A 24,306-nucleotide genomic window follows, 5' to 3' on the forward strand; every position below is an offset into this window, starting at 1 on the left:
TTAAACTACATTACCCACAATACATTGCTAAGTTCTCGCGATATCTGCGAATGTGAACCCCTGCGATAAACTGAAGGAAACCCCGTTCGTTCTTTCTTTTCCAACATGGCCCCGAAGGCGAAGAAGGAAGGTGCGTTAAGTTAATAGATTTTAAGGCGTAAAATGGACGTTATTGTGACTATTTACAGATTTTGTTCTGTTTATAACAAGGCATAGATAGTTTTGTTTCTGTTTTATCTTTTACGGGCGTCGGAAATTACATAAAATGGAAGTTTGAATGCATGTGTGCTGAGTCGAACGTCCTCAGTCAGAAGCGCCACTGAATTAGCAAGCTAATATCATTGAACTGAATACACTGGTTATTTCTCCCGCTACCATTCTGTCAACGTGTTTACAAATATACGTTAATTGTTAAAGTCGTGACGTGTTTATTTCTTTTAAAGATGCACTGAGTACATTTACGTTGAAGGGTAGCACAACGTTAGCTTGTCATCGTTAGCTAGTAACTTACACACGTGGCTACCAACGTAGTTTTTATCTTATTTATAGCCATTCAGTTTAAAATTTTACAAAGCCTTTAAACTGACCTTACAAACAAAATTGTTTTGAAACATAATGGCATTTGTGGTTGTGATGTATTTTGTACTTGCAGTCCGAATGTAAACATCCATTGAGGTTCATGTTTGAATGCTAATCTATACTAAGCTGACAGTCAAACTCCCATATCGTTTTTATTCGTTATAACAAGTAAATATAATTTTACTTTAGTACGCAGTTGATATATTAAAAGTATACTTAAATAACGCATTGTGTGTGAAATAAAACTCCTATATATTCTGTGGTATGTAGATTCGTCAATATTGAATAGTAAGTTAATGCAAGTTTGTCATCTTTCTACAGCTGTACCGGCTAAAACTGAAGCCAAGTCGAAGGCCCTGAAGGCCAAAAAGGCTGTGCTGAAGGGTGTCCACAGCCAGAAAAAGAAGAAGATCAGGACATCCCCAACCTTCCGTCGCCCTAAGACCCTGCGTCTGAGGAGACAGCCCAAGTACCCTAGAAAGAGTGCTCCACGCAGAAACAAGTAAGATTGTGCTACAGTCTGTTGAGATTTATGTATGTGGTTTTAAATTAAAAGTTTTAGGATGCAAATGATGGGAATTGCGATCAAAGCATGACATCTGTGATTACACGTTTATAAACACTGATGCATCCTTGTAGGTTACCCTGATATGATTTTGACTTGTGTTTTTATGGAACTCCATAAGGTTAAAATTGAAATCTTTTTCATTCTGCCAGGCTGGACCATTATGCCATCATCAAGTTCCCCCTGACCACTGAGTCAGCCATGAAGAAGATTGAGGACAACAACACCCTGGTGTTCATTGTTGACGTCAAAGCCAACAAGCATCAGATCAAGCACGCTGTCAAGAAACTGTATGACATTGATGTGGCTAAAGTCAACACACTGATCAGGTACAACTTCATGGGTCATTACTGAAGTTTTTCTAAAATGACATGTAGAGTCATTGAAGTTTCTCTGTGTAATGATGTAAAAATTAATCATTACTCTGATACCTGATGTCTACAAAGGAACCACTGATGCACAGGGAGAACAGTGATGATGATTAATAATGCAGTGATGTTTGAGATAAGTTTTAAATACTTTATTCCTCTCTGCAGGCCCGATGGTGAAAAGAAGGCATACGTTCGTCTTGCACCAGATTACGATGCCTTGGATGTTGCAAACAAGGTAAATAGTGTTGTAGCAAATGCACACATGAGATTGTGGAGATTTTCTGAACTTGTTTCTTTTATGAAACTATTTGATAAACTTTCAATTCTCTGCATATGATGTAAACAAGTTTCTGCCTGAATGATTATGATGCATTCAAAGGAACCACTGATGCTTTGCTTTTATTACTATAGAGAGTATTTGACATGTCGGACAAATACTGATTATGATTTATCTTTTCTTTCACAGATTGGCATCATCTAAAGCATTCTTGGTCAGATGTACAGAAGAATAAATGTTTGTAAAAACCTCCTTTTGTTCTTGTGGTTTCATTTTTGTTTACAATCAGGGTTTGCAAATAAGCTTTGAGAATAGGACTTTATTTAAACCCTATTCTTCAGTTGTGTAGGTTGTCTTTAAGTTTGTGTCTTAATCCTCATGTCCATATGTACTGTAGTTTGCAGACTTGGACAATGTTAGGAAATTAAAGGAGATTTCATACTTGTAGTTGTGTAAGACATAAACCGTAAACTGCTTAAAATGACTGAATTGTGAGAATTAAACTTAGTTGTTGTGAAACATGTATAAACAGATTTTTGGCCAACAACTAAATAATACAGCCGTAGAAATGTAACTTAATGTGGCTCAGTAACCTTTGCCAAGTTGGCTGTAAAACTGCCCTGTTGGAGGCAAATTCAAATAACTGATTAATACATTAATAATTTCAGTTATAATAAAAATGTACATTAGTACATCTTAGCAGTAAATAAATAGGTAACAATCATCTGTCCTATTCCAAAGTCTTTTTTATTTTTTGCATTATATATGGGCTTATCTATGAAACGTCCAGGAAAGGTTTAATATTGAAAATGTAAATATTTTGAAGCAAATTTTTTAAATTATCGTATTTAATTTTTAGAAACATTTCTTAATGAGGAAAAATCATTAAAAGAGCATCATTTCATTTTCCAACAAGCATGTGTTTACAGGGTTTCCTGGCTGAGGTAGCTTTTAAAAAATAAAATAATTTCTTGGGAAAATTTGTTCTTATAAAATTAATACAGACAAATTTTGTAGACAAATATCTATATTTACATGTTTTTGCAAAGTTACACTGAATGCCAGTGCTGATCAAAAAATCATCCTAAGTGGAGATGAAGTTGTGCTGCTATGATAACATAATTATGTTGGGGGGAAATAGATGTGGAGAGAATTTTAAAAGATTAATATCTTTAATTCTAACATTTTCAAAAATAAAATAAAATAATTGTTTCTGAATTGCTTCAAAACATTCTCTTCTGAAGTTTGCTTGTTCCATACAGCTCTTGTAGATAATGTGTTACCAGTCACTTTAATGTGTTTTTTAATAGATGGACTGATGCACATCATCCCCTCCGGTCGTGTTGATTTAGTCATCAGCAAATTTCTGAGCGCTTCTGTCGGGGCGGCGCTTTGATAAAAAGTCAGTGCACAGCAGGCGGTAAAAATAGATGAGCATCATAATGTTCATGAGGACCATAGTTACTAGGAAGTAAGAAGCATGATCCAGTGTTGAGTAGTGATGTATGATGTACCAAGTCAAGTAAAACTGCGCTCCAAGCCGGAAGACTACATAGGTCACCACATTAAGCAGTTTGTTAACATGGTAAAGAGAAGAATCATAAGACACTTTAGCCAGTTTCAGCAATAAACGTGTGTGTAAGAACACACTGTTCACCTCCACAAACAAGGCCACAACTGCACCTGCCACATATTGATGTGTGAACACGGCGTACAGGAAACACCAGATCACCTAGGAGAAAATAACTTGAGTTATTGCAATTGTGGAGTGTTGGATTGTGTTAAAGGGGACATTCCACAAGATGTTTTTTTTTTTTTAAAGATGTGTCTCCAGAGTGCGTATATGAAGTTCTAGCTCAAAATATATAAATAATTTATTATAACATGTTAAAATTGCCACTTTGTAGGTGTGAGCAAAAATGTTTTGCATATTTCCTGTTAAATGCAAATAAGTTGATCTCTGCACTGAATAGCAGTGCTGTGGTTTGATTTAGGTGTGTAATCTGAGACCCAAGGAGACCCAATTTTCAATATCCTATTTTCCAATTATAGCACATAAACATGGAAAAACTGAGAATTTCGTGATATGTCCCCTTTAATATTGTCTTTTACATTCAAAAGATACTCAAATTACGTCTGAACAGACTTGTGTTTTGACTTACCAAAACATGGTGAAGCAGAAATTCCCAAGATGCTTTTGCATACCCACTAAAGATGATGTCGCCAGCATCCTGAATGAAGTACCCTATCAAAACAGATGTTAAATGTCAAACCCTTTTTTAAACATCAATGCAGTAACGTGCTTCTTGTCTTTCCAAACTGTCACATTCAGAGTAAATTCTTTACTCTCTTGAAGTATTTGGAGGTAACACCCTCAAATACCTCAGTTATAGTATGTTTACAATTGGACACTATGCAAACACTCAGAAAGAGAAAAGCTAAAAGTTATATAAAAGTATATAGCAGTTATAGTTAATGATTCTCAACATTATTCCAAAGACCTGAGTCACAGCATTACTGAAGCTTATCAGAAGATAAGTGTAGTAAAGGGGAGACTGTGAGCGGTTCTGTCGTTTCAGTACACGCAGAAAACAAGCTACAAAACGTGTCACTGGGACAGTACAAATATGTACCTTTGAGGTACCATTATGTAATTAGGTACCAATATGTACCTCTGATATACCAATATTAGGGTGTTCCTTATAATGGGTCAATTTTTTTATTTCAACTCTCACCCCCTAAATGTGTTAGGGTATCAATAAAAACACACTGTGCAAAATTTTGAATTGTTCTTACAATATCTAGAGGTTGCTCAAAGCCTTTAAATATTTCCGAAATCACCATTTTTTGCAAAAAGTGTACCACTTAAAAAACTTGCTTCTTGGAGGGTAACTTTGATCCAGTTATTTCAGTATCTTCTGATCCGAGTAACCATATAGCGGACTTGCTTCGTGTTGCTTCAGCCATTGTCTCAGTGTATATTGTCTATTGTGCTTCATTCACATTGAAGCTTTCTTGCTTTGAAAACATATCACAACTAAATCAGGAGTTTTAATTGCATGGAGCATGGTCAAATAAGTCCATTGCTGCCATAAGTATATATTATTAATCAATTATACATGCTAGCACAAAGTATCACATAATATGCGAATGTGTTAAACTTTAAAAGTCTTGAGCAACCTCTTAATATTAATTAATATTGAAAAAATGTTGCCCAATTTTTTATTTACATATAGGTGGGGTGAGAGCATGAACTTGTAAAAGTTGAAAAATAAGGACCACCCTAACCAATATGCACCTTTTAGGTACAAAATTGTACTTTTTGTACCTTTTATCTGGGAATTGATACAGACATGTTTTTATTTTGTTAATATGCCTTAAAAAAAGTGAAAAGTTGAGTTGGTATCACCCCAAAATATTAGTTTTCTCAACATAAATGTTTCACTTTTTTTTTTTAAACATTTTTGATGTGTTACCATTTGAAGTATTTTTTATTTGTTCCAACTTTTTTTGGATACACTGTTATAAAAAAAATAATTTTTGCACTTTTAAACAACTTGAATTAACAAGTCAATTTAATTTTAAGTTTAAGTTATTACAACTTTTCTTTTTTACAATTTATAGCAACTTCTAACTAGTCAAAAAAAATTGAAATGACTCATTAATTCAAGTTGTATGCAATTTAAATGCAACAAGGAATTTTTACAGTGAATATTGGTTTCAAACACCTGCTCTTAAATTATATTTTTTGTAAATTCTCTAAACCAAAATTGCAATAGTGAATGAAAATGAATATTATAAATGAAAATATACTGATCAAAGCAAGTAAATAAGATTTAATTGCTTACATATTCTTAATTTTAGTATTTCAGATTAGCTGCAAAGCCTAAAATGTAGCTTTAATTGTGACAACTTACCCCATGTAGTGTAAAATGTGCCATAATTCTTTATTTCCTCTAGTACTTTTTATATTTTAATATTAATTTAACCCCATCACCCCCATTTGTTTATCATCAAAAGCAATATCTTTCTAGGCACACAATATCACAGCAATGCAAAACTAGATGTTCGTGCATGTGTTTTTGATATTTAAAGATGTGTGGTCTACTGACCAGATGAGATGACGATAAGCAGGTAGGAATGAGGCGTATAGGTAGAGCGGATTTCATGAACCATCACCGGATGCTGTATTACACTGTTGGGACACAGACAGGTTCATGCATGCTGTTGATGATTTCAACCATGTTGATAAAAAAAAATTGCTCAATACTGACACCAAAGAATAGAAATGAAAGGACAACAATAAAAAAATATATCAGTTGCTGGGCAAACAGGGACAATGGTAAAACTCCTGCTTGTTTTGAGGGGTGAATAGATTCATATTCAGACAATTGTAATGATACTTTAAGTTACCCATAGTCACTTATGGTTCTCTCAGTTCGTGCCCTGTTCGGCAGGTTTTTCTTGTTCTACTCTTACTGATGTCTAACTGAAGGTTAGGCACTTTTAATGAAATTGAATGAAGACACTACTATTAGTTTGTACTTGTATCTAAAACTTTAATCTACAGTAGTCTAGGTGATGCCATAACATACATAAATTATTAGTCATTATTTGCATTTGTGCGGCACAACCTGATGTATGCAATCACAACCTTTCGTGATTTCGTTAGGTTGAAATGTTTGCTGTCTTTCTGGTTTTGCACTGAGTTAAAGTTCAAATCTGTTGCTTATTCAAACATTATTTCTTGTTTTCATACTTTAAAGAAATAGGTCACCCAAAAATAAAATTCAACTCTAAGATTTGGAAATTAATGATTCAGTGAAACCAAATATATATAGCTGTATTAACTCACCAGGTAACAGCCCAAGTGCCAGTCAGTAGTGAGTGGACGAGTGATACTGAAAGGTTTTTCCACTTCCATGACTTCCAGGGATCTGTGTCCACAATGATGGGACGGTGCACAGTCTGTAGTAACTTGTGAAGTATCCTGAAGACCACAGAGCAGCACAGCACGTAGATGGCTGGATGCTTCTGGACTTCATTCAGCCATGTTTCCATCCTCCACCACTGCTTGTTTGCTTGTCTCCTCTTCCTCAGAAGTCCTTGATGTTGTTCGAAACTTTCGATGCACTTTTGACAGTTGCGCACACACAAATTTCATTCAAATACAAAAATAGTCGAATATTTGCCAATAGTTTCACACCAGTTTAAGTTTTACATATGTATTTCACAACTTATCTCTCGTTCTCCCACGTGCTGCTGCCTGTCATAGGTGTGGCATCTGTCACAGTACCTGTTTGTTGAGCAGTGATTGGTTGTTGAAGAGCAGGTTCATAGAAATGTTATCACAGAGACTGTTGGTTACACCTCTTTCCCCTGAACTTTTTCAATTTCTACAAAACTTTACCCTACAATCCAGCACAGCGTTTTGTAGTGATACAGTTGATTCTGTTGTGTGAACTGCATAGTTGTGTGTGTGTGGCTTGGTGGGCCGTTGAGCACAATGGAACAATCGAGGCCATTTAAAAATCCACAGGCATACTGTCGTCCTAAACAAACGAAATGTACTGTGTCTTGCAGCTGGATCAAATGACTTCACTTACACTGTCCGGGAGGAATAGATTCCAGTAAACATCCTGTTATATTTTTTTTGACTATTGACTATTTGTTTTATGGGCGAAAAATGCATCACTCACACTAGCAGTGTTGAATCATGAGAGTTTGGTTTCAATCCAGCTTTAATACTGCTGTCTGTATTTTTTCAATCTTTTACTCAGCTTTTGGCTCAATATCATGTAGTTAATCCTTTTGTTTAACTTTATAAGTAACACTTGAATCCTTTAAAAAAACAACTATTGATTACTGATAAGTAATACTTTATTATCTTAATAATTATTATTATTATTTTAATCTTGTCTCCATATGTTCTCTCCAAAAAATATTGTCAGTCTTCGTCATATATGCATTGCTGTTCATTGTTTCATTTATTTGCATTCATTTATTAATTCCACTATGGTCAATATTAGAATGAAGCCTCTTGTGCTGGAATGAGCTTCTCTCTTGCGTTATGATTAAACTAAAACTTCGTTACGACTGCCACTAGAGGGCGAACCCCGACAATCGTTTCCGAATGTCGTGGGCAGTGGAAAGGCGGTTGTAGCAGCTAGGAGGCTAATCAGGTTGCAGCAGCAGTAGAATTTGTCCAGGTAAGAGACTTTACCACTGAATTAATTTTAGAGACTTTATTTAATGTAATGTTAAAACTACATAGTGTTGCTTTAATGTAACAATTGCAAACATGTCACATGCGGATTGTGTGCGTGGTGTTTTATGAGATTAAAACTGAATTTATACGGTGAATTGTTTAGCTGTTTTCAAATGTTTTAGAAGGATGTTTGCTGGAGCAAGTTGTGTTTTTTTTCTGGGTCTCTTATCTTTTTATGAAATCTGAGTTTTAAAGACTTTATCACAATAAATCATTAGGTTGTGGGGTGTGATTTTCATAATCTTGCTGCTCAACTTGATAAATTCATGACAGGATTTTAGCTTTAGGAAGTTGGTTAAGCTAAACATTTGGATGAATATTTGGTACATGTTAATCACAGCATAGCCCATATGGCAAAAATATAGTTTTAGAATAAAGAGAGTGGCTAACCGCACACTGATCCACTTGTGACAAAAAGTCTACAAAAACATAGTTTTTATTTATAAAGTGCAAAGTGCAAGTGAATATAAAAACAGACAAGGCGAGCAAACGTTTCAGCACTTGCTTTCCTCAGTGCTCATGTTTTGTAGACTTTTTGTAGACTTTTTGTCACAAGTGGATCAGTGTGCGGTTAGCCACTCTCTTTATTCTATTACTCGTTTGGCTCCACGCACCTGAAGTACATGGACTTATAACTAAGTACACTTCTTTGGTTGGAGCGCTACATATCTTCCTTAGAAAAATATAGTTTCAAACATATTTTTAAATATATTTGAAATAAATATAATATATTTAAAATATATATTTAAATGTTAATATTTTTATTGATTTATTGAATAATTTATTTAAATATATTAAAATATATTTATAAGTCAATTAAAATAATAAATAAATTAAAATCAATACATTTAAAAATAAACAACTTTAAAAATGTAAAAATATATTTATTAAAAATGAACAAATGTAAAAATAAACAAATAAAAAAAAATAAACTAATTTAAATTTTAAAAAATAAACAAATGTATTTTTTTAAATAAACAAATGTACATTTTTAAAACTAAACAAATTAAATGTTTTAAAAATAAACAAATTAAATTTTTTTAAAATAAAGAAATTTAAAATTTTTAAAATAAACAAATGTAAAAATAAACAATTTAAAAATAAAGAAATTTTAAATTTTTAAAATAAAGACATTTTAAATGTTAAAAATAAACAAATGTTAAATGTTTAAAAATAAACAAATTTTAAATGTTTAAAAATAAACAAATTAAAAAAATTAAAAATAAACTAATTTAAAAATAAACAAAAACAAAACTGCTCTACAGAGGGTGTTTTGTCACTACGTTGTCTCAAACAATGATGTCTTTGTTCTGTGGCGAATACTGTAGCTTCTCTGTGCGTTTCGAAAATAAGGGGTGAGCTGTGGACTGAGCCATTGGTTCCAATTTACAATCTCACCAACAGATGCCGCTCAAATCTACACCCAGCACCTTTTACATTTTTCTATCAACAAATTAAGTTGATAAAGATTACCTTACGTATATCCAAATTTCACTTTTCACAGTGTACTTTATGAAGTAACTTTCTTCAGGTTTGAATATGACATGAAAATGTTTATAATCTGATTTACAGAAGCTTATTTGTTTAAAAGCGCCCTTTCAATCGGGACTAACTGACCTGATTCTAAAATACTTCAGGTTGCTTGATTTTTATACTGTAATAAATAGGGTGGTTGTTGAGACTGAGAGCATTTTATTGTATAGCCAAACTGATTTTAAGAGAATAAAAAGTTCATGAGTTCTGACGTTTCAGGATGTTAGCTCATACGTTTATTACAATTTTTAACAGGGTGTATTTTTTAACTTTGGTGCCATTAACACTTTAATAGCCTGCGGAAGATGAACCAGACACACCTATGCAAACCTCTGAAAACTTTGTAATCTGCTGACATGTGTGGGGGAAGTTTTGGGACTTATGTGCAAAGTTTGCCATCTACTGGTGTTATTGAGAATGCACACAAAAATTATGCATTTTACACATAGTCGTAATTATTACTTTTATACTGTACAAACTGTAAATTCTATCCTCTAACCTGACCCCTAACCCTCTCAGAAAACTGACTGTTTTATATTTTCATAAAACATAACTCTGATTATGAATTATGCTTATAAATTATTATTTGTAAGCTTGTAAATATAAATAAGCTAAGTATAACATTTAAATAATAATGTATTGAAAAATCTATTATTGCATTTTATATTAGGCTATATATTGATGTTTTGTTATTAAGAAGTGTCTGTGTAATATTAAAGCCAAACATTTTGTCTTTATTTTGGGCTTACAGCTTTTTTAACAAACAAATAAATGATTTCTAAATGCATGGTTCTGTCTTTGTATAACTACTATAAAAAATGTGTGTTTATTATTTGTCAGATGTGAGAGAAAGAGCTACAGAGCTATTGTTCAATTGATTTGAGAGTCATTTGATCAAGTCCTCCTCTGTTTAATAGTTTTAAGAGTAAATACAGTTTCAAGGTCAATAAAACACTTGTTTCCTCTCTTTTCTGACTTTTTTCAGCAATACAAGAAAATGGATTTTAAAAGTCAGTGTGTTAAATGAAGTCAAGAATTTAATACTAGTAAAAGCTGAACAAATGACTCATTAAACATTTTATGAACCAGCACACAAAAGAGGTGTGTCAATGACAGTTCGAATTCTTTGAAAATCTGCTGATCTTTGTGGAATTCATTCGAGCAGATTCATAGTCATAAGTCATAGTCACTAGTCAAAGTTTAAGAAAAATGGTCAGAAGTTCAAGACAAAATAGGTCATTTCTTTATTTTATGTTGCATTTAAAAACACTGATCTATTTTAAATAATTTCTTTGTAAAAACATACAGATAAACATAAATAAAGAAACCCAACAAGTAAAGAGGATGGAACAAATAGTAGCCTATATGAAAATGTTTTCAAAGCATTGACATTTTAAAAGTCTGCTTACAGTCCTCAGCAGCAAAATATTAAATTGTGCAGCGTCATGTTCTGTATTGTAAAGATTCATTTGAACTTGATTCTAAATACAATCTACGAGTCAAGCACTTCAAGATGTTCCTGATTGATCCTATCTCGCAAGCACAACTGTATCGCAAAAATGCATCACATTTTTGCAACAAATTCTTCAAGAAAACGTCAGCGTTATTATGGCCTCAGCTGAAGTCTATACAAATCATTGCATCATAGCGCAACAGCCTTCAGTGAAGAAAAGTAATAATAAATTGAGACAGCAAAGACATTTTTGCACATTCTGTACAATCCCACAGCACAAGTGTGTCGCTCAGCTGATGATGAAAACTCTTGGGCCTTCCTCTCTCATGGGTGGTAGGGTTTCTATGTTCTCTATGAGGATGTGTTTGTCCTCTCTCCTTGATGGGCTTTCTTGACGTAATGGCTCACAAAAGCTATTCCTCAAATCCTCAAGACACACATTCAAGTCTTTGAAGAGGTGCAGCATGCTCACCCCAATCACGATGACCAAGAATCCCCCGACAGTGCCCACCACATCCACCCCTGACATGGCTCCCCACTCTTTAAACAGAATTATGGAGGTGCTCAGGACAACGGTAGTGAAGAAGACATAGTAGATGGGGTAGACCAGGAGCGTATTGAAGGTATCCAACGACTTGTTCAGATAGTTGATTTGGATGATGATGGATCCAATTAAGGTAATCAAAAGGACCCAGGTGAGAGGATGAAGGAAGACGGAACCGTCCGAAAAGGCGGTGCGGACCGCGATGCCGAGGCCCTTGACCGACGACACGGTGAAAGCTCCGAGCATAGAGCAGATGCTTATGTAAATTAATATGTTCGTTTGACCGTAGCGAGGGGAGAAGTAGAAGATGAGGAACATACAAGCTGCTAGGAGGATGCTGGCAAACACCAGAAAACCTTCAGCAGAAGCAGAAAAAGTGTAAATACTTCTGCATTGAAGCTTTTTGGTTATATTAGGCAAAATATGGATTTTAGCAATAAACAAACACATTGACCAACGGTTCACTAACCAGGATCTAGCAGTTTCTCTGTCATTTCTGAAAGGGTCGTCACCTCTTCCTCTTCAGGTGCATGTATAACCATTATAGTACTTCCTAGTATGCTGAGCAAACAGCCGAGTTTTCCTAGTAGATTCATTGTTTCTCCGAACAAGTGGGAGGACAGAACCGCACTGAAAGAAGAGTAAACACGCATTAACATTAGTACATATTCATTTATATCTAATGAATACATCAGATATAAACACAAAAGACTATTGCTAAAACTAATGGACCACTGTCAACATACTGCATGTGACATCATATTAAACGAAAACTTTTTTATAATCTTTTTATGGGTCGATGATTGTGCATAATAATGATGTGTATGACATGTATGTTGGGTAATTTTGTCCCATAATGGGTAAATATTGAATGGAACACACCACATGTGTGAAAATTGACCCAATGCTGGGTTGTTTTAACCCACGGTTGCATAACAACAACCCAACATCGGGTCATTTTTAACCCAGCATATGTTCTGTTCAATTTTTACCCATTATGGGCCAAAAATAACCCATTAGTCAACTAACAGTGTCAATCACATACTTTTATTTTATTTCACAGAGATCATTAGATTATGTTACATTGTTTAACACTGTGTGTGTGTGTGTGTGTGTGTGTGTGTACCTGGTAATTATCACCTTGTGGGGACCAATTGTCCACACAAAGATAGGAATACCAGTATTTTTGAGACCTTGTGTGGACATTTTGAGGAAACAAGCATATAAATCAAACAGAATGATGTTTCTTGAAAATCTAAGGTACAATAAACTTTTCTGTGATGGTTGGGGTTAGGATTTGGGGTAGGGGAAGGGAATAGATTATACAGTTTGTACAGTATAAAATGCATTACGTCTATGGAATGTTCCAATTAAATATGGAAACCAGAGAGTGTGTGTGTGTGTGTGTGTGTGTGTGTGTGTGTGTGTGTGTGTGTGTGTGTGTGTGTGTGTGTGTGTGTACCTGGTAATTATCACGTTGCTGGGACCAATTGTCCCCACAAAGATAGGAATACCAGTATTTTTGTGACCTTGTGGGGACATTTTGATGTCCCCATGAGGAAAAAAGCTTATAAATCAAACAAGATGATGTTTATTGAAAATCTAAGGTACAAGAAAGGTTTTTGTGATGGTTGGGGTTAGGGAATGGGGCAGGTAAGGGGAATAGAATATACAGTTTGTATGGTATAAAATGCATTACGTCTATGGAATGTCCCCACAAAACATGGAAACCAGAATGTGTGTGTGTGCGTGTGTAGGTTTTTAAGACTGTAAGGAACATACTGGGGTTAATATCTTCTTAATTACCCTATGGATTATGTTACCCACAAGTGTCTCTGTGCGAAACCTATTTTGTTTCCGGTAACATAACATTTTTACTTTTTCAAAATAAACCATTATTTTCTTAATTTTACTATTTACTATTATTTTATATTATTGTCAGTGATAAGTCATTATTTTACTACACTGGAAAAAGTAAAAGCTGCTCTACTTAAAAGGGACATATCATAAAAATCTGACTTTTCCATGTTTTAGTGCTACAATTGGGTCCCCAGTGCTTTTATTAAACTAGAAAATGTGAAAAGAACAACCCAGTAACTTAGTTTTGGTAATAAACCATTCTCTGCAAGCATGTGAAAATATAGGTCACTGAAATTTGGCTCCCCATGTGATGTCAGAAGGGGATAATACCGCCCCTTAATCTGCACTATCCAACCACAGCACTGCCATTTAGTGCAGAGATCAGCTCATTTGCATTTAAAAGGACACTTTTTAACATGCTGTAAGAAATTATCTATATGGTATTTTGAGCTAGAACTTCACATAATGTACTCTGGGGACACAAAATATTTATTTCACATCTAAAAAAGCCTTGTGAAATATCCCCTTTAAAAAACTGACTTCAATTGATGACACTTAAAAATTAAGTTCTACAAACGTACAATTTCTAAATATACGTGAAAAAATTAAGTTGAAAAAAATTAAAACTTTAGGCGTTACCAAATGAAGAATTTGATCTAACTTTTATTTTTAGAGTGTATGTGTTGCCGTATTACCGAGCCCCTAAAGTGACATTGGAGTAAAAAAATCGAATGTTTAGTTTTACGTGTGCACATGTTTAGTGTTTAACTTGATCATTTGGGAATTCGTGCGTAGGAGTTGGCTAATTCGTATGAAAGTGAATTGTACCAAGACGTACAATTATGAGGATAAATGATTCATAAAGCCCCACCTCTAAACCCAACGTCACTGGGGTGAAAAAAGATGATACATAATGTACAAATGAGAGGAACATGAAATTGTGTTGGAATTATAAATAAAAAAAACCTGTTCATCCCACTCTCGGGCTTGTAATGTTTGCACAATAATGTGTAAAGCTGTTGTTAAGTGTAAATAAGGGTGTTGCCATTACCTGATAAGAACACTGAGAGCTCCTAAAGGTGTCACCACTGTGGCTGGAGCAAACATGTATGCAGCAAAGTTTGCTGCCTCACCTCCACCCACTAAGTACAAAAAAAACAGGATGTTGATGTTACCCAAGTCTATCAGAATATATGCAGAATGATTTAAAACTCAATTTTAGTAAACTTACTGGTCAAAAGGCCACCCCACCAAAGCCAGTCCCTCAGGTAACCATGGCCTCCCTCAGCTAAACAAAAGATTTTTAAATGTTTAATTCATTATAGATATTGAGACCAAGTTTTCTGTATATAAATAACAAACGCATTGATCACTAACATAACAGTCAGGAACCTAGAAATACACAATCATTTTGTCTGAATTTATTTGGGTCTAAAAGAGAAACAAAGAAAATCTATGTGCACTGACAGACATGATGTTTTCTATTATGTAAATATGAATGTAAATGATCTGACCTGCTCTCATCTCCCCGGCACTGGCCAAACGAAGCAGTGCCTTCTTTTTCAAAGTAACACTTCCCCCAATAAGAAAAGTTGAAAGTATTGCCAGCATCAAACCTAGCCAGAAATTGTAGTTGCTCCATTTGTCAATGGCAACAGCTGCTTTGTTGACAGGAGAGGTTATATTACCATAAGACGTGTTGCCAGTTATTGTGTCAAAGATACAAACAGATGTGGACGTGGGACACAATAGTCGTATTACAGAACCTGAACAGAAGAATAAGTGATCTTTTTTTATTATTTCATTATTTCAACACAAATTACAAACACAAATGAACAAACACCATATGAAAAGTGTCAGGGTGTCATCAACACAAACAAATGTATCCAGGTGTCAGTGCGCCTGCTCGGAGTGTTTCTTATTTAAGAGAGGATTCGCATACTTTAACCTTACTATTAAATTAAATGGTGATGATTATAATACGTTTTATGAATATATTAAGCTGTTTTTTTATTCTGACATTCATCAGTTATCATTGTAAAAAATATAGGCTTACATTGATGAAATACTGTTTAGAGAAATACTGACACACACAAAATCAATTTGTAATCTAAGATAATTTATATAAAGAAAATCTTACCATTTATACATGATTCGATGGGTAGATTTATGTCTTTCATCGTGCCACCAACTTTCCCAAATAGGTTTTAAAGAAACACATCCACGAAAACAACTCCTCTTAGAATAATCTGGATAAAGAAAACATCCTGGTTTTGCATTACACCTTGATGCATTTGCAAATCTAGGAACAAATGTTTTGTACCATCCGCGAGGTTACTTAACAATGTTGATACCTGCGCGATCACACGCACGAGCGGACAGCGCGAGCACAGCAGGTATCTGGTGCCACGCCCTAAACTCACCTGTGCTCCTATGCACACGGAAACACAGTCGGGAGGGATTAACTGTCATATTTCTGTAATAGGCTACAATGAGAGGAACCCAAACAAACGAAAACTTCCTATTTATAAATGAAAATGATATTCAAAGGGTTTAGGTGCCTTTTGGAACAATTCACAATAAGGTCCAATTCGTTAACATTAGATACGGCATGAACGAACAATCAACAACTTCTTTTACAGCATTACTCTTTATTGTTAGATATTGCAGTTGTTAATGTTAATTTATGGTTATTGTGTTAACAAAAAAACATTTGATTTTAAAAATGTAGACTTTTAGTAAATGTCAACATAATTAATTATTAATAAATAACTAAATAAAATATTAATAAATACTGCAACCTTTTACAGTTTCACCTTAATGCTTTTATAATTACCCTTTATAAATATGTTTATGTTTCAAATTTTAATAAAGGTCAGACTTTACATATATTTTCAAACAACGTCAGGATGATTTGAAATATAAAACAGTAAATCACAAAAATTAACTTCAGCTGGCTTTTCACAGACTGGGTCACATTTAAACAAAACTAATAGCATATGTTGGTATGTTTGTACTGAGAGCAGCAGACACCTGACACCTTTCTGTGGGTGCTGATCCATACAAGATTTGCAAAGAAAGCTGAGGAACCAGTTTGGCTAATATAACGGGCTTAAAAGCAAAGATGAAGCAAGACATGCTTACTTTGGCTGAAATATTTTGTTGCTGTGTAACATCTCAGATATTGACAGAGCATATTTAGCAGACTTGGTAAATTTAGCTAATCCGGCCTAAATTCATTAAACTCTAATTTGATATTTTGATGTTCTCCATTCTTTAAGAGAAGCAGAACATTGTGTTGTGTTTGATTCTCCTGTGAAATATAAGTAGGCTACTTTGAAATACTATGTGCAAAATAAACATTTGTATAGTAGATTCTAAATGTTTACGAACACGGTTTTCCTGTTTAAACAAGACTGTAAGCAGTTATTCTGTGGTACTCAGGTTTTCAATATAGCACACGGGGCCATCACAGTCTGCCTGGAGGCTGGTTACCTAGAGCAAATGTACTACACAGAAGTCCCTTGATGAAAGATGCATAACCACATTTTCCACTAATTCTCATAGACTAATTATCTAATTGTGGGACTTTTTTAAACTAAAATTAGGCCACACACAAAAGTATTGTGTTAAATTGTATCCTTCCATGTCCAGTAACTTTAAATGCCAAGATAAGAGCTTGATGGTTATGTATATGATTGGAAGCTGCCCAAAACATCTTTCTATGCACAGGAAAAGTGCAAAAAAGCATTAGGACAGGACATTACAAGACAGTTCTGTAAGAGCCCAGATGATGTCACTGCAGACTTACTGACAGAGAACACAGCTTCAGCTTTGTTCTGAGCTCAGATGTTAAAAAGAAACCAATCTGAAATCAAACCAGGTGATAAAGTTTTCTTTTGAGAAGTTATTTTCAAACTCTCAATTTGAAAGACCACATGGGTGAGATTGCTTGCAGAGCCACCGGTCTTCTACCACCAATTTTCCATTGTGTTTGTGAGATTAAATATGTGCTAAAAGACACATTTTAAATTTATTAGGATGCAAACCGCTTCTGAAAAGGGTCAGCTAAACACAGTTGTTGTTGTTGGGGAATAAAGGCCGCTACAGTTCTATCTCCTTAATTTGTGGATTTTGTAAAGTCAATATGCTGGATAACAATAGCCTGAGGCAACAAGCCTATTATTTTATTTATTCCTTTTGCCTTCAACAACAACAACAACAAAAGCCCTTCTGATAATAAGTGTTGTAGGCTTTTCAAAACTCCAACACCTTCCCCACAATGCCAAACAATAGAAACCATCTAAAGAGGAAATGTCAGATTATTCAAATAAAAGATAAGCACAGAGGGAGAGAGAGATGCCTCTTGTTTTTTTAGTATAAATGTTGATTACCATGAACATTCAAAACAACATTACTTTTTACAGTCTTCCATCCAAGCTACAAAAAAAACTCAACTACACTTTTACAAAAACGAGCATCATAAAATAACAAAGACATTAGAAAAAGGTATTACTATTGGTGAAATGTCAACAGGAATTTAATGAAAAATTTACCTAAAAATTTTGTCATCATTTACCTTATAAACTTAAACAACAAGAGTAGCCTTTTTATAAAAGTTAAGTGCAATAACTTTTAAAGTTAGTATTTAATGAAAAATTTGATACACATACCCATTATAAAAAAATCTGTGATGCACTTACATTTTTTAGGTTAAAACTTGAATTTACAATTAACTTTCTTGACTTTTGAGGAGTTGCTTTAAATGATAAAAAATAAAATAAAATTAGCTTAAGTTTATTAGCTTAAGTTAAGTAGCTTAAAAGTTTTAACTTTATTAATTTTAACTTTAATTATTTTATAATTTATAGTAACTCCTCACTAGTAGGAAATTGATTGTAATTTCAAATTGATTAAACTTATAAATGTAAGTGCAACAAATAAATTTTACAATGTACAGACAGTTTACAGTTAGCATCACTACTATCTTATTATCTTCATATTTTTTTCCTGTTGTCTCTTTCTGTACTGTTATGTAATTACTGTTAAGCTGCAAAACTGTAAAAAGTGCTATAGAAATAAACTCCAACCAAAATTAAATTAAACTTTTCTTTCCACTGTGGTGAGGTTGGATGAATGGCCCAGCCCCGGTCTGTATCGAATTTGTCAGCATTCTATAAAATTATGGTCGTTTGTGATTGTTATTAATAGCACCAATGTGAAGTCTTAAGTATTCATGCCATCCTTTGCAGCTCTGATGTCCTTCATCTTTAAAAGCAATGTTTCCTGAAAGATCATTACAAAACACGCTTTGATATTAGCATTTACATTTTAAATCCACTTAGTTCACTGTAAAATCTATGGGAGAGTGAGTAAGAGAGAGAGAGAAATGCATTAAAGAAAAACAGCTTACAGCTTTCAGAGCAGCTGGCAGCATCAAGGCACTCTTAAAAGTTGTAAGGCATGTAATGGGTTGGCATAGCAACTGTTTTAGAGGAACTGACAAATTAGCTATGAGAGTTTTCTTACAGAATAGTGAGATGTCAGCCTGACCTAAAAACACTTCTGATCTCTACAGTCATGCCAGGATATAGGCATCCATGGGTCACTGTCATCATGTTTAAACAGCTATTTTTGTCATAATACACATTTCAAATTGTTCAGTCAACTAGTTTAGTTTAGTAAATTTAAAAACATGAAATCTCTTTATATGGAGCCTCCTTCAGGAATATGGCAATCATGAAAAAATATTAAATGTAAAGACAGGATTTAAAGTATACGGTATTGTCTGTCAACATATACATTAACTTGGGTTTAGTCTAAAGCAGGGCCATTGCACAGAAATTTTGAGGGGCAGTTGGTCTTGACATCAGATCATTTTCTGATTTGTCTGACGTCAGATCACCATTGAATTTTGCTGTCGGATCGATGTTGTATCTTGACGTCGGATCAACATTGGATTTTGACATCGGATAAGTGTTGGATCTTGACGTCGGATCAATGTTGGATCTTGACGTCAGATCAACGTTGGATTTTGACGTCGAAACAACGTTGGATCCTGACACCGGATCAACGTTGGATTTTGACGTCGAAACAACGTTGGATCCTGACACCGGATCAACGTTGGATTTTGACGTCGAAACAACGTTGGATCCCGACGTCAGTCCACATTGAATTTTTATGTCGGATCAATGTTGGATCTTGACGTCAGATCAACGTTGGATTTTGACATCGGATCAACGTTGGATCCCAACTTCAGGTCAACGTTGAATTTTGATGTCGGATCAACATTGAATTTTTGACGTTGGATTAACGTTGGATCCTGACTTTTGATCAACATTGGATCCTGACTTTGGATCAACGTTGGAACCTGACTTCTGATCAAAGTTGGATTATGACGTCGGATCAACGTTGGATTATGACGTCGGATCAACATTGGATCATAAAATCGGATCAATGTTGGATTTTGACGTTGGGCCAACGTTGAATTATGACGTCGGATCAACGTTGGCCTGATGTCATAATCCAACGTTTGCCTTTTGTCAAAATCCAACGTTTATTTTAACATCAGGCCAACGTTGGATTTTCATGTCAATATCCAATGTTGGGCAGATATGAAGGTGAATTAAGACTATTTAAGACCTGCAAGAACCCTTTTAGGTTGTAAGCTAATATTTCATAATAAATGCCCACAGACTTATGCTGGAAAAACATTTATGTTCTCAGTTTGCTGTATTCACGTGTGTTGAAATTTGAATTCAGATCAGCGTTGGATTTTGAATTTGAATCAACGTTGGATTTTGACGTCAGGCCAACGTCTTTTTCACGTCAATACCCAATGTTTGGCAGATGTCAAGGTGATTTAAAGTCATCTTAAGTCATAGGCACTCTGCATTTTACGAGTCAGATTCTAAGAAAAGTCTTTATGGGGCTACAATTGCACTGCATCACAACAAAACTTCATCTTCAGATACTTTTGCATTTCTGAACACTTTGTAAACACTTTAAAGGTCTCTAGCAATTTCTGTGATTGACTGAAAGGCTAGGCCTATTGAGGAAACTAAGAGAACAAATGTGGCATTTATCAAGATCAATACAGCACTCTGAAAGCAAACAGGAAGAGCTTAAATGTTTCAGTGCAGGTCATGGTGGATGTGAATTCATTTATTTTATTACAGAGTCGATCAGCAAATCAGATGAGAGCATAATATAAATGACATTAACAGGTTAAGATCCATGCTTCAAACACATGCAAACATAATAGATGATTCATTCAGAAATCAAAATTCTGACAATGTACTGAATCTTATGCATTTCAAACTCATTTCCAAAACTCATTATGCATTTCCAAGATTTGTAAGAATTTTATTTCCATATAATTACATAAATGGTGACTGAAATTGTCGTTCTGCTTAAATTTTAACTTAATCTTTTATTTTTTTAACAATACCTTTGACTGCTGAAGTCTGAATGTGTTTAAAGAACAGACAGTATTGAGGAAAAAATTCAATAGAATACAAAAACTGTTTGGTAAGAAAAGTTTATTTCCGAATACGCCTTGTCAAAACATCATTTTTTGCTGTTACATCTTGCTGCTGTTTTCTAAAAGGTATTTTCTGAGGTGAATGTGAAAAAGGAGACTTCTCTAAAAGCAATTTGAAAGTTAAAGTGTAAAACCAAATAAAAAAACATCAATGCCCAAAATACAGAATTTCACATTAAATACAATAATTCAAAATAACAAACAGAAGAAATAACCCACTGAAAGGACAACAAAGGCCACAAAGCATTGTTTCTGCCAGCACAAATGTTTCACATCATGTTATGGTTGTTTCTCTCAAGATCTCTATTTTGTACAAATAGAATTGGCAATAAAAAAACAGACAATTCCAGAAAAATACAAACAGACAAACAGTCACCACACAGAGCCTGGATGAATGTTAACTGGTGAGAGAAAGTTCTCCTCAATGGGTGAATCTTGTGCTTAAACAGAGTATTGACATTCAGTTTTATCTCTGTGCTCATCAACAGTATCCGATGATAAAGTCCATTTGAAGCAAATGTTATCTGCTTGATACACCCCAACACAGACTTCATTTCACTTCCAGGTCTGTGCTTAAATAAACGCCTAAATCTAATGACAATTTGTTACCTGTCTATATATCTAAAAGTGTGTTCATATAATTGGAGTGTAAACAAAAGGCTGCAAGAACAGGGAAACAAATGATCTGGCTATTGGCACCACACATTGTTCTTCTCAAATGAGCTCTTCGATTCAGGCTATTAAATCATCCTATTAATCTTACAACACAAGCCATTTTTGTTGTTGTCCCTCTGCCAGCCATTAGGCAGATTTCTACAAAATACTTTCTATGAAACAGAACAGTATCATCTGCTATTACAAAGATGAGATAATGTTTTAAAGAGGATGGAGAGGTCTCTAAACTCATGTGTGTAAATGATCTACAGTACTATACAGATCATCTGTTTAAACAGAAAATGTCATGTAAACCACACAAAAAATGCAAAACAAAATGCAAAATTGACCTTTTCTTAAACTCTCGGAATCTATCAAGAAGCATGGACAGGAAACAGATGACGGGTCCAAAGTGTTCACAAGGTAAGGATGAAGCTGTGATAAGGCATTAATAATGTCAGAATGAGAAATCGGACTCTCCATCGCATTTGTAAAAATCTCTTTCCATAGAGATGCTTGTCAATCAAATTGGTTGAAAAGGAAGACGTGTATACTGTGCAATGAAGGTGACACTCGCTGATGTTGCGCAATTCTTCTTTATCAGTGGTGAATTTTTTTTCATCCAAAATTTAAATTAGGCCATTATTTTTATAGTCTTGTATTAATTGATGCTATTATTTTTTCTGTTGAGTGCAGAAGAAAATTGCTGAAAAATCTTGATTGAAAAAACAGTGATTGCTCATTGTGATCAGTCCTGTCAATCTCTAAAAAAGCACATTTAATTTCATGATTTGATATAAAACACATGAAAAACATTGACGTTACTGATGTTCAACCAGCATAGAGCTGCTATATTTAATAACTCTGCAGGTGAAGATTATTAGAAACAAAACGTCTATAAAATCTATCATATGGCTTCAGAAGGCTTGGAATATAGCACACAAATCATATTGACCACTTTTTTATAGCACATTTTGTCTTTTTTGAAGTTTGATAGACTGTAAAAAGTGAAAAGTTGAATAAACTTAAAAATTACTTCAATTGGCAACACCTAAAAACAGTAGGCTATTTTTTCAACGTATATGTTTAAGTACCGAGCCCCTAAGGTGACATTGGAGTAAAGAAATCTAAAGTTTAGTTTCATGTGCTCACATGAATAGGTGTTACCAAATGAAGGTTTTTTTAAGTTCATCCAACTTTTCCCTGTTTACTGTGCACTATGAAGTGACCTAAATTGAAAAAAAAATTGGTTTTCTCTTTATGTGCAAAAATAATGTACCTGGGGTGAGAAAATAATACATTTGAATATTTAGTAAACTATCTAGAAATGTGTAACTAAATATTCAAAAGAAAATATTTTTCTTAGAGAGATGAGGAACTTGTATGTGACCCTGGACCACAAAACCAGTCATAAGTCTCATGGGTTTATTTGTAACAATAGCCAACAATACATTGTATGGGTCAAAAATAGGAATTTTTATACCAAAAATCATTAGGATAATAAGTAAAGATCATTTTCTATGAATATAACTTGTACATTTCCTACCGTAAACTTATAAAAATGTATTTATCTTCACTAATATGTGTTGGTAAGGACTTCTTTTGGAGGTGATTTTCTCAGTATTTCGATTTTTTGCTTCCCTAGATTCCAGATTTTCAAATAGTTGTATATATATTGAAGTATATATTGTAGTATCCTAACAAACCATACATCACTTTATTCAGCTTTCAGATCATGTATAAATCTCAATTTTTAAAAATTGACCCTTATGACTGGTTTTGTGGTCCAGGGTCACATAAAGAATAGGAAACATAGCAAAGATATTTAGCATAGGATAGAAAACACAGAAAACTCAATGTGCATCATAATTGCAAAACTGTGATGTTGGGGGAAAAATGACATTAAAGAAACAGCGCAGTCCAATTGTCACCAATTTGCGAAAGTGAAGAAAAGCTTTCCCCCGTGTTTTCAGGTACACAAAACGCTGTTTCTTACAAAAACCTCACTGTCTCCTTATTGCACCAGAGAAGATTCAAAAAACAACCACATCCTAATATTACAAAAGTAATTTCCCACCCATCCTTGTGTAATTTCTTTTGGAGCCAAGATTGTTTTGTCAATGAATCCATTTGGCAGTACTTCAATGGCAGGTGAGCTATATACCGCATTGCTCTCTCATTTTCCCTCCCACTCTCGCTATTGTTTTTCTTTTTAGTCTCCTGATGTTTGCTGTTGTTGCCCTTTTACATCCCAGTGGTGCTAAGGCCCATGGCAGCAGCCTGGCCCATACACGGCAGAGTCTGTGTCGGTTTGGGAAAATCGTGTGCCATCACACGACCGTTCTCACCTCCGCTCCCAATCCTGGTCAGACTGGAACTGAGCATGGCTGCGTCAATGATTTGCTATGGGAACAAAGACAGAGAAGAAGGTCAAGACTATGAACTACGGTGCCGCTTTGAAGCACTTGTTTTGAAGAACTGTTTGAACTAGCTCAGACCTCAATTTGGTGCATAAGTCACCGAAACATATTTCGATCGATTTGAAGTTTTGCTCCACTTGGTGCTGGCAGTGTCCCATATTAAGAAATTGTGAAAAATATCAGCCATCAAGAGCAGCAATAATAAGAAAAGTGGCACAGTAACTGGAATCCCACTCTCT

The 24,306-nt window shown here is 34.5% G+C and overlaps 4 protein-coding genes and 3 non-coding genes across 9 annotated transcripts in view; 4 read left to right on the forward strand and 3 right to left on the reverse strand.

The window, feature by feature from the left end:
* The first annotated feature begins 42 nt into the window (after nucleotides 1-42).
* On the forward strand, nucleotides 43-2,042 carry rpl23a (ribosomal protein L23a). The gene is made up of 5 exons (XM_065287031.1): nucleotides 43-130; nucleotides 901-1,081; nucleotides 1,297-1,473; nucleotides 1,681-1,750; nucleotides 1,982-2,042. The coding sequence occupies exons 1-5, from the start codon at nucleotides 106-108 to the stop codon at nucleotides 1,994-1,996; spliced, it is 468 nt and encodes a 155-aa protein (XP_065143103.1). The 5' UTR covers nucleotides 43-105; the 3' UTR covers nucleotides 1,997-2,042.
* LOC135777016 (small nucleolar RNA Z17) lies at nucleotides 1,142-1,211 on the forward strand. The gene has a single exon (XR_010544290.1). It is a non-coding gene; the product is annotated as a small nucleolar RNA Z17 (small nucleolar RNA).
* LOC135777014 (small nucleolar RNA SNORD42) lies at nucleotides 1,540-1,605 on the forward strand. Its single transcript, XR_010544288.1, has one exon. It is a non-coding gene; the product is annotated as a small nucleolar RNA SNORD42 (small nucleolar RNA).
* On the forward strand, nucleotides 1,843-1,909 carry LOC135777015 (small nucleolar RNA SNORD42). Its single transcript, XR_010544289.1, has one exon. It is a non-coding gene; the product is annotated as a small nucleolar RNA SNORD42 (small nucleolar RNA).
* A 155-nt stretch (nucleotides 2,043-2,197) lies between the features above and the next one.
* tlcd1 (TLC domain containing 1) lies at nucleotides 2,198-7,356 on the reverse strand. The gene is made up of 4 exons (XM_065287030.2): nucleotides 6,648-7,356; nucleotides 5,905-5,987; nucleotides 3,955-4,037; nucleotides 2,198-3,524 (listed from the first exon to the last, which is right to left on the reverse strand). Exons 1-4 carry the CDS (start codon nucleotides 6,851-6,853, stop codon nucleotides 3,141-3,143), a joined length of 756 nt encoding a protein of 251 aa, XP_065143102.1. The 5' UTR covers nucleotides 6,854-7,356; the 3' UTR covers nucleotides 2,198-3,140.
* Nucleotides 7,357-10,813: 3,457 nt separating this feature from the next.
* nipal4 (NIPA like domain containing 4) lies at nucleotides 10,814-15,852 on the reverse strand. The gene is made up of 6 exons (XM_065287032.1): nucleotides 15,591-15,852; nucleotides 14,965-15,216; nucleotides 14,682-14,738; nucleotides 14,502-14,592; nucleotides 12,060-12,220; nucleotides 10,814-11,946 (listed from the first exon to the last, which is right to left on the reverse strand). The coding sequence occupies exons 1-6, from the start codon at nucleotides 15,628-15,630 to the stop codon at nucleotides 11,336-11,338; spliced, it is 1,212 nt and encodes a 403-aa protein (XP_065143104.1). The 5' UTR covers nucleotides 15,631-15,852; the 3' UTR covers nucleotides 10,814-11,335.
* Nucleotides 15,853-20,974: 5,122 nt separating this feature from the next.
* The window catches only part of gria1b (glutamate receptor, ionotropic, AMPA 1b), a 55,067-nt gene continuing 51,735 nt past the window's right edge, over nucleotides 20,975-24,306 (reverse strand). For 2 of the 3 annotated variants that reach the window (XM_065287034.2, XM_065287033.2), the window contains exon 16: nucleotides 20,975-24,050. In XM_065287034.2, coding sequence (XP_065143106.1) covers nucleotides 23,892-24,050 — 159 coding nt within the window. In that variant the 3' untranslated portion in view covers nucleotides 20,975-23,891. The remainder of the gene's footprint in view (nucleotides 24,051-24,306) is intronic. The other variant, XR_010544105.2, reaches the window with a different exon arrangement.

This window comes from Paramisgurnus dabryanus, chromosome 18 (assembly GCF_030506205.2).
Source record: "Paramisgurnus dabryanus chromosome 18, PD_genome_1.1, whole genome shotgun sequence".
Taxonomy (NCBI): Eukaryota; Metazoa; Chordata; class Actinopteri; order Cypriniformes; family Cobitidae; genus Paramisgurnus; species Paramisgurnus dabryanus.